The 10344-nt window shown below is 54.2% G+C and overlaps 1 protein-coding gene across 1 annotated transcript in view; it reads right to left on the bottom strand.

Moving 5' to 3' along the window:
• Positions 1–7052, bottom strand: part of NLRX1 (NLR family member X1) — an 11760-nt gene extending 4708 nt beyond the window's left edge. Inside the window, exons 1-6 of the mRNA XM_012655443.1 lie at positions 7005–7052; positions 5361–5488; positions 4751–4820; positions 4287–4375; positions 3152–3771; positions 1929–2750 (exon numbers count right to left, since the gene is read on the bottom strand). Coding sequence (XP_012510897.1) covers positions 1929–2750; positions 3152–3771; positions 4287–4375; positions 4751–4820; positions 5361–5430 — 1671 coding nt within the window. The 5' untranslated portion in view covers positions 5431–5488; positions 7005–7052. The remainder of the gene's footprint in view (positions 1–1928; positions 2751–3151; positions 3772–4286; positions 4376–4750; positions 4821–5360; positions 5489–7004) is intronic.
• Positions 7053–10344: the final 3292 nt, after the last annotated feature.

Raw genomic sequence — 10344 nt, 5'->3', positions numbered from 1 at the left:
AAAAATTAGCCGGGCATGGTGGCACATGCCTGTAGTCCCAGCTACTCAGGAGGCTGAGGCAGAAGGATCGCCTAAGCCCAGGAATTTGAGGTTGCTGTGAGCTAGGATGACGCCACGGCACTCTAGCCCAGGCAACTCTAGCCCAGAGCCAGACTCTGTCTCAAAAAAAGGGCAGAACCCTGCAGTTTTGTTAACTGACTTCCCAAGAATCCAACCCACTGCCTGGCACACCACAGGTACTCCAGTATTTGACGAAGAAATGAACATTTCTGATATCTTCTCCCACCCCTGCAATGGTTCAGAGAGGAAAGAAGGAAGGGTCCATTCCCCCGGCAATGAACCATGACATTGTTTTGTGGCACCTCTTCTAATGTCTGCGCTTTTTTCCCTTTTTATTAATATAGGTGAGGTTCCTGCCATGCAGGTGATAGTGCCCCTTCCCCAATGAGACCGGAAGATGTCACCCTGTGAAGCTGAGTCAGTAGGATCATGAAGAAACGATGGGATCGGTCCTCTGCTAGGGCACCCCCCTCTGGTGCTAACAATTCTGGTGGGCTTTCAAAATAACTGGGGGGCTTTCTGAATCCCACCAGGAGACCAGAGCAGTCCAGATACAGCAAGCACATCCTCAAGAGGGTGGGGTAGCCTCAGCAGTGGCTATGACCTTGTGTGAGCAGATGGTGTGAGAAGGGATGGGCTGCCTGAGCCTTTTCCTGTGTTTGACAAACGATTAAATAGGACTTATTGTGTGCCAGTCCCTAGGGATTATTCATTTAATCCTCATATTAGGCCAATGATATAGGATCTAGTATTATCCCCCATTTAACAGATAAGGAATGTGGGGCACAGAGAGGTTTAGTAACTTGTCCAAGGTCACACAGCTAGTAAGTAGAAGAACCTGGATTTGAACCCAGATAGCTGGGTTACTGAATCCCTCTTCTTAACCCTTAGGCTTTGGTGCCTATAAAAAGAAAACTTTGTTGAAATTCTGCCTGCACTGACCAGGGCTCTGCCTCCCCAAGACCAATTGCTGAAAGATTCCCAGAGAAGACAAGGGTTACCTAGCAAGACACCACAGCTTAACAGATAGAAACATCCCTAACACACCAGCATATTTTGGCAGAAAAAGCACAGGGTTCAGAATCACAAAAACAAAAGTTTCTTTGTATCTCTGAGCTTCAATTTCCTCATCTCTAGAAAGGATCATAATGGTATTCCATTTCCAGGGTTGATGTGAAAAACAAAAGGAAGAACCTTGATAAAGCAAGCACCTGGCAGACACCAACAGAGTGGCTCCTCGCGTCCCTCAGGACTTAGCACATCCGCCCTGCTCAAAGCACAGTGCTCAGGTCTGCAATCTGGTTTCTGGAGTGGACCTCCACCCAGGACACGCTGTCCTAAGCCAATTACCAATGCCATTCATCCTCCCGATATAAATGAATAAAATGGCATCTGCTTTATAAATCTGTCTCGGTGATTTAGTTAGGATGAGTCATCACTCCCAGAACCGAATCACCTCTGGGGGAACAGACGCAATTGAGTTTCTGGACCTGCGAAGCAGAGGACAGTCCCTGGACTATAGTGACCCCTGCCTCCCAGCAACGAAGACTAGGAGGAAAGATGCAAAAAAGAAACCATTCTTAGGAATCCACGTAGGATTGTTTTTAAATCTCTGAGCCCTCGAATTTCCCTCCCAGTCTCCAAGCCTTCCCCAGCCTGTGGCTTTTCTGTCCCCATCCCTTATGCCCCATTCCCACTAAAAGCCAGATTGCCCATTGCTGGAACCAGAGCCAAGGAACACATTCACACCTGTGTAGGAAGCAGTCGTTTCCTCTGGGAGAGGAGCAAGGGGTGAAGAGGGAGCCGGGGTGGTGGACAGCCTGGGGTCCTGGGGAGGGAAGGCGCGAGGGTGGGGCCTGAGCTGTTACCTTGAGCAGGTTGAAGAGCAGAGGCAGAGCCCGCAGAGGCAGCAGCTTGGCCATGATGCCCAGCACCAGGCTGACGTCCTCGCCCACGCGGCCCACAAGCTCAGCCACTTCCTTGCCCACCCGCTGCAGGGTGGTCTTGCGCAAACCCAGCACAATGTAGAGGGCGGCCAGGTACTCCTGCATGGCGGGCACGGTGAACACAAAGGTGCCTGGGTGCCCCGGCTCCACACATGGGGCCAGGAAAAACCTTAGGGCATCCCGGCGGAAAACGTGCAGCAGCTGAAACTCCTCTTCCGTCTTGATGCCAGCCTCCAGGCAGCCACGGACGTCCTCTTCGGAGAAGTAGGTCTTGCGGGAGGACACCCCCTCGTAGGCCAACTTGCCCATGGTTCGGGCTGCATAGGCCATCAAGGACAGATTGGAGGCGTCAGTGCTGTCCAGTGTCTCCCCACTGAAGTTGAGGCGCAGGAAGCTGGTATAGATGCTCGTAAGGGTCTGCCCCGCAGGCGTGGGAGCGTGCAGGAAGTGCAAGGTGGCACAGACGAGCCAGCAATAGGAGGGCAGGAAGCAGGCAGCAGCAATCTGGTGGTGCCCCTCCAGGTTCCGGGAGAGCATCTGCACCAGGTTGTCACGCTGAGCTGGTGTGGCTGAGACACCTGCGCCCCAACTCGCATGCCCACAGTCCGGCTGGTTGAGGCGGAGCTGGAAGTAGAGCTTCTGCAGGTTGGTATCCGAGAAGCCGCAGATCTCACCATAGCGACCCACGTACTTACTGGGGATTCGGCCAATGGCAGAGGGCCGGGTGGTCACCAGAATGCTGGCCTGGGAAGAGCATGGTTGAGGGTTAAGAAAGACTTAAGTGTCCTGATTGCCTCGATCCCCAAGGGGCCCCTGAAGACTGAGAGTCCAAAGATGAAGAGAATGATGAGTATGATAATTATAACTAGCAATTATTGAGCACCATTGTGATTCAGGACACTGTGCTAAGAACTTTATTCACAGTATCTCATTTGACTGGTACGACTCAGGGAGAGAAAGAAACAGAAGCTTGGGGAAGTTAGTGACTTGCCCAGAGTCACACAGCTAGGAAGTAGAGGGGCCAGGATTTGAACTAACCCAGGGCCTGTCCCCCTACCCAATAAACATGTGGGCTGAGGACACAAAAATCCTTAGGGGGCAAGTCAAGGGGCAGGAGTGACAGGGTGGGGCAAGGGGCCGCCCACCTCCGGCAGCATGTATTTGCGCAGCAGGTTGACAATGATGGCAGCTGGTGCCTCTGGTTCCTCAGGGTCACTACAAAGCCCTGTGCCTGCCAGCCGGAAGTCGAGGTTGAGGCGCTCCAAGCCATGGAGCACAAAGAGCATGCGGGACCCCGCAGCAGCCATCAGGGGCAGAACCTCCTTCAGGGGCGTGTAGCGCTGGGCCACAAGTTGGCACAAGGAGGCTGGGGCAGGGCCCAGGGATGACAGGTCCTCACAGGAGAAGGGGATGAGCAGCTCGAAGGCTGGCAGCCGCCCATAACACCAGTCCAGGACCATCTTGCGCACCAGCGTGCTCTTGCCTGTGCCCACTTTCCCGTACAGCACCACTGTCTGCACCCGGCGCCCACAGGCATCGGGGTCAAAGAGCTGAGACAGGGCCAGTGGGGGGAGCCCAGCAGAGGGCGGCTGATGCTCCAGGGACAGCTCTGCAGAGGGGCGAAGCAGCTCATCAGGGGTGCTCTCACGGATCACAGGGTCAACATGGACCGTGTCTAGTGCAAAGGTGGGGCCAAACTGGCGCTCCTCCCTGGGCAGCCGGCTGAACCACTCCGCCAGGTTCCTGCGGTGCCGCCGAATAGCTTCTGGATGGGAAGGCAAGGGAAATGGGTGAGAGATGTAGGAGCTCAGGGCCAGACAAGGTGGTGGTCGGGTCAGGCTGGGGAATCAAGACACAGCACCCAGAGATGCTGGGGCCCAGAATGGTGCTGGGCACACAGGACACCCTCAGAAAATACAAACTGTCTAGAAAGTTTGGAACCCCCATGGCAGAAAGGGGGAAGCTACCAGATGAGTAATGCCAAGCCTCGGCTGACTGGTTTCACGGTTATATGTGTGCAGTGTTAACCTGACTGCTAGGCCCAGAGTTTGTTAAAGATAGGAATGGTATGTCTTTCCTAGCACTTTGCACATAGTAGGTGTGCACTGTGTGAGTGCTGCAGGAAGGGGTACATGGACCAATGGGAGGGAGGGAAAGAGGAGGGACCAGGGATGGATGATGGCAGTGGATCCTCTACGCCTCCCTCATCCTGCTTCTCCTTTCTGCCCCCTCTCCCCGCCCCACCCCTTTCTGCACCAGGATCCCAGCCAGTCCCTTTACCAGCTGCAGAGATGCTGCCAAACAGCTTTTCCTTCTTCCCTGATGTCGGAGCACTGTCCGTTGAGCTTCTGTGGTGGCGTATAAAGACCCTGGGAGCAAGGAGAGGGGATGAGTCCAGGCCTGCGTGTACTGCTGGACTTCTGGCTTCCGGAGATACAGGCCCAACTCTGGACACCCAAGAGCCTTGTCTGACTCTCACACCCTTCTCAGTGCCTGAGGGCTATCCCCTAGCCCTCCAGCCCCCACTGCCTGCCTGGGACTCAGGCTGGCCACTGCCAGACCCCACCCACTTCCCACACCCTCCACTGACCACTCTAACTTCCTCTCACGCCTGGGAGCTGCCTCTGTATCCTCCCACTCCCAGAAGACCAAGTCCCTCCCCTTGGGGGTCCAGCTAGTCCTGACCCTTCCCAGTCTACCCTGCTGTGCCAGATGCCATCCAAGGTATGACACCCAGGCCTCACCTAGGGGGGCCAAGGGGACGCTCCCCTTTAAAGGGCCAACTCCAGTGGCTCAGGAAGGGTATACGTTCATCTACAGAGAGAAGGATGAAATAACATCTTCAGATCCCATCCACCTTTTCCCACCAATATACAGACCCCACATCAACATCAAATCCTCCATTATTTGCTCCCATAGCAGCATGTGCTGCCCCTTTGTGGCAGATATTGTGCAATTTTATATTTCATGTGTGATTATTTAACTCCTTCTCCCTCCATGAGAGCAGGGATCACATCTGGTTTTGTCTATAATTATATACCTAGAACTTAACATGGGGTCTGCCACACAGCAGGCACTCGGTAAACATCTGTTGAATGCTAAATGAAATCAGACAAGTGTTCCTGGACTTATGTAGCTACAAGGGATGCTCAGAGATCATCTAGTCCAACTCCCTTGTTTTAGGATGGGAAAGAGGAAGTTAAAGGGGTGAGGTGACATGCCCAAGGTCAACAGCTAGAGAACCACACAGCTGGGACTTAATGTGGTTAGTGTCTGGATCCCTGCTCTCATGGAGGTACTGTGTAGACACTGAAGAGGAAGGGAGAGAAACAGAAACCCCTGCTTCCTACTCACCTGGTGGCTGGGGTGCTCTTCCCAGACCAGAAACCCAAGAGGCCCTGGGCAAATGGCGACACCACCTCATGCTGGGAGAGAAAGTAGGGAGAGCCTGGGGGACTTAGCACCACCTTAGATCCTGTTCCCTGCAAGAAGAATAATGTGACTGGATCCCCACTACCACCACACATCACTCCTCCCCACCCCTGCCCCATGCCAGCCAAGGAAGGGCCTTTCTTCCAGGAGAGGGTCAGCCTTTCCTCAAATGTTGGCCCTGCTGAAGCCCCCGCCTGGCTTTCAGCTCTTCTCCCTCTCCAAAACCCCAGCTTGAGTGGTCAATCCCATTTTATCTCCTGCCACCTCTTCTCTCTCTCCTGAGGCTTCGCAAACACCTTTCCCCGAGTTCCAATCTCACAAACTGCTTTACTTTAGGTGTCCTTTTTTTGCTTGGCTGTCAGCGACTCACACAAGAGTCCTGTGTTTATTTTCAGCCGCTTTTCTGAGCCTAGATTTTCCAGTAATAATGACCCATTCCCCTCTGCCTTTGTTCCCTAGCTATCAGGTCCTTTTAGCTGATTATCATTTTATCTCCTCTGTGACTTGCATGTAAGTCAGGAAGGCTTACAAGCTGCCTTTGAGGCTGGCATAAATAATAAATAAATGAATGAGTGCGCTTCCTACTTGACCTCTCCATATGGCTATCCTGCCACGGCTTCTAACTTCACCCATGTAAAACTGAACTCATCATTTTCCTCCCCTTTTAGATATTTTGCTGCAAATCTCCCCACCCATATGCCTTAGGCTAGAAACCTGAGCTATTTGTCCTCAAATCCTTCTTCCCCTGTTCCTTCAGGCAGCAGACACAGTCCTACCAACTCCTCCCCCACCACACACTGCTTTGTCCGCCAGTCCCTACTGCCCCATACAGGCCCCCCATCTCCTCCATGGCCTCTGCCTTCAGTCTCATCCCATTCCAATCCCTGCTCCCGGGCACCAATCACCTCCCTAAAGTCTGAGGCTACTTACTGAGTCCAAACACCTGGCCCGCCCAAGCTATTCTGAGTTTGCCCCCAGCGTGCACCTCATTCCCCCGGGCTTCTTGGATTCTGGCTCTCGCAGTCCTAAACTTGTTCACACCCTCTCCTCAGTTTGGAATGACCTTTCTCCTCTGTTAGAATCCCACCCAATCTTTTAAGAGCCTGCTCAAAGGTCTTTTCCCCTGAGAAGCCTTTCCTGGGCCCCTCAAGCCCCCTTCAATAAAGCGTGCTTCTATTCGGGCCTGGTCTCTGGTGAGACCCGCGCTTAAGGGTAGGGCACACTTCGGGGGAATCGGCTGCACGGGGCCACCTGCCTTAGCAGGCGGTGCTGACGGGGCGCAGAGCGGGAGTCCGGAGGCTGGGGAAGGGGCCCCGGAAACATGAGAAAGCTCCGGGCATCTGGCTCGGGGTTAACATCAGGGCCACGAGTCAGTATCACCCGGGTCTCCAGGGCAGTGAGAAAAGGACGGGGCACTGCAGGAAAAGTACAGCGCGGTGTTCCCACGGGTCCGGAGCTCCCCGCCAAACTCGGTTCCAAACGGCTCCCCGAGCCGCGGACTCCCAGCGGCGCTTGCCCGGCACCACCCCGAGGGCGGAGGGGCGACCGAGCCAGCTAGGCCTTTACCCGGGCGGGGCGGCGGGGCGGACGCCGGCGTCTCCCGCTGGCTCCCAGAGTCCCCGGCTCGCTGGGCGCGGCGCTTCCTGCCCGCCTCCGCCCGCCTGCGCGGAGCCCGGCCGGCCCTGGCAGCGCGCCGGAGAGGACCGGCCCAGACGCTCGGCCCGCGGGGTCCTGCGGGGAGGGGGCCGGTGCCCCAGAGCCAGCGCAGGGCGGGGACTCCTGCGCCACCCATGCCGCCAGGCGCCCGCCCCCTGCGCGGGCACACAGCGCTCGGTCCGGGCCTTGCAGCCGGTACTGCCCTCTGCAGGTTCCCGAGCGCCGGTCACATCCGGTGACCTCACTAACCACCTGGCAGGCTGGGCTCGTTATGCCCATTTTACAGATGAAGAAACCGAAGCTTAGAAGGGTGAAATGACTTGTGCAGGTGACCCAATTAGGCAGTGGACATTCCAGAACAGGAATCCCTGGCCTGGGTCTTCCTACCTCGCCCCTGAGCCTTCCTGAGGCACCGGTCCCCACATCCTTCCCTCTGTCCCTCTCACCTCTGCAGCCTACTTCCGGGCAGAGACCTGAGCCTAAGGCCCCCTTGGGTCCTCCCTCCTGTACCTGGCTCTCTTCAGCCCCCAGACCTCTGTGTGTGGCCTCTGGTCACCGTGGTCAAGGAAGGAGGAAGAACCGGGGCTGAGTGACAGCTCCCACCCCAACCTGCTCCTCCTGTCTAGCACCCAATCATGGCCTAACCCTGGGGCTTCCAGGTCCTTAAAGCCCCCACCCTCATCCCTGTGTTTCCACACAGGGCACACCCAGGGCTTATGTGGCCCGGATGGAGGAGCCACCCACCACTCACAGCCGGGGCACGCCTCCATGTGCAAGCACAGGTGTGCTGTGTGCACGGAACAGGGGTGTGCAACAGGGAACTCACAGAGAGGCAGGCTCTCCAGGGCAGGGCTGAGAAGAGGGTGTTATGATCTCTGCCTTCCATCCAGACAAAGACAATGTTAATATTTCATTTTGACAATTCTTCTTTCATTGAACGTGTAGAAATGGGCTGGTACTGTGCACCTCACCCCCTGGGCCAGGCCCAGCACTAGACCCTGGGCTGCCAACCAGAGCAAGGCATGCAGGGACCAGACCACAGCAACGGCCCTCTGGTGGGACCAACGGCAGAGGCAACGCTTAGGAAAGCCTGGAAGAGGAAGTGACTGCCTCTGGCCGAGGAGGTGACATTTGAACTGGATATTAAAAACTAAGTCAGAAAAAGGAAAGAACAGACATTCTGGGCAGCAGGGAAAATGACACATTTGCATTTTAAGAGAAATTCTTCAAGGGGAGTAGAATGGGATGGGGGGAGGGGAAGTAAAGTTCCTGAGGCACCAGTCCCCAGGGCACCAGTCTCAGGGGTGACATTCTGGGCCCCTGGGGACTACTCTAGCTTCACTCCACTCACCTAGCCATCCGAGGCAGATGGTCACCTGGCGGCAGTTCTGGACACGGCTCAGAGCAAGCTGTTTTCCTCCCTCCTCCCCTCCCCCATGGTATGACAGCCATGTAGGTTTTATTAATGTTTTTTTTTTTTTGAGACAGTGTCTTGCTCTGTTGCCCAGGTTGGGGTGCTGTGGCGTCAGCCCAGCTCACAGCAACCTCAAAGTCCTGGGCTGAAGCTATTCTCTTGCCTCAGCCTCCCCAGTAGCTGAAACTACAGGCTCTCGCCACCACACCTGGCTAAGTTTTTCTATTTTCAGTAGAGATTGGGTCTCCCTCCTGCTGAGGCTGGTCTCAAACTCCTGAGCTCAAGCAATCCTCCCACCTCAGCCTCCCAGAGTGCTAGGATTACAGGCGTGAGCCACTGCGCTCAGCCCACTTTTATTAATAACGTCTAATTTGACTGGCCTCTTGCAGACAGAAGTACTGTGAGTCATGCTGTGGGGATGTCCTCTGTGGTCTGACCTCAGGATGGCGCACCAGGTGCTTTAAGAATTACAGCATGGAAAACTATCTTGGTCAACTCTGCCCTCCAGCACCTTGCACAGGCCCTGACACAGAGAAAGGTGATTGCATTAAAGAAGATGATCTCTGAGTCCAGGCATGTTGGCACTTAGGGAGAAAGGGCCCATTTCAGACATAGTTAGATGAACAGAGCGCATTTATGCCCCAACTCAGCAGGTTACTAGGACGAATAGCAGGTGGGTCACAGTGGCAAGAGCATAGTATCTTGCTCAGGTCATTTCTCCAAGCCTTGGTTTCCTTTTCTGTTAAAGGAGGAAATGATAGTACCCATCCTGGCAACCTCATGGGGGTGCTGCTGGAATTAAAAGAGGTCTCTTTGCAAATTTGTGAGCCACTCTACAAATGGTCTCTGTGCTTGAACGGTACCAGTCCCCAGGGCACCTTGCTGGTTCTGGAATGACTGTTGGCCTTTGTTAGCTCCTGAGGGAAATTATAAATGTGTGAATTTAGGCGGGTGCAGTGGCACACACCCATAGTCCTAGCTACTTGGGAGGCTGAGGCAGGAGGATCACTTGAGCCCAGGAGTTCAAGGCTGCAGGGAGCTATGATTGTGCCACTGCACTCCAGCCTGGGTGACAGAGTGAGACCCCATCTCTAACATAAATAAATAAATGAACAAATATTTTAAAATAAACATAAATATGTGAATTTATAAATGTTTAACCCTTTTGGGAATATTTGCATTTTAAAAGAATAAGGATGAAAAATCATAAGAAAGCCTAAAGGTGAGATTTCATACCTTTTGCCTTGTAAAAAGCCTTCTACTGGCATCACTCCAGGGAGAAATTGGCACCCAGAGTGCCCCCTAAAATTAACTAGAATTTCAGAAGCTAGGACTCAGATTTCTTCCCATTTCCCACTCCCACCTAGAACTCCCATAAGAAAAAAAGTTAGTCCATCTCCAGACAACCACTCATTGGACCCTAGCCTAGTCTAGGGCACTTAGCTCTGTATGTGGCACAACTAGGGTGTTCCAGGCCACTGGCAGGTTGATACCAGTAGCTTCCTTCAGTCTCCACGCTTCAGGCTTAGGAGAGAAGAGGGTGAAGCAATGTACTGTTTCTTGGGTCACCCTGCCAGCAGCCCTCGTGACCCTCTGGACACTTGCCTGCCTCAAACCTCTGGCCACTAAACCATCTGCAGTCCTATTAGGTGATGGCTTAGCCCTCGTAAGTGTGGCCCAGTGGGAAAAAAGAGGAGAAGAAAAGGGGAAAGGTGGAGTACACCCAATGAAGTCCCTGCCCACCATCCTAGTGATAGGGCTTCAGCGTCCTTCCTGCTTCCCATTGTCCTTCATGACCAGTAACATACCCTTCCCCTGTAGATACAACCAAGGCCC

Source organism: Propithecus coquereli, unplaced genomic scaffold (assembly GCF_000956105.1).
Source record: "Propithecus coquereli isolate 6110/MARCELLA unplaced genomic scaffold, Pcoq_1.0 Scaffold477, whole genome shotgun sequence".
Classification (NCBI taxonomy): domain Eukaryota; kingdom Metazoa; phylum Chordata; class Mammalia; order Primates; family Indriidae; genus Propithecus; species Propithecus coquereli.
The sequence above is the reverse complement of the archived record's forward strand: the minus strand, read 5'-3'. Positions and strand labels throughout refer to the sequence as shown.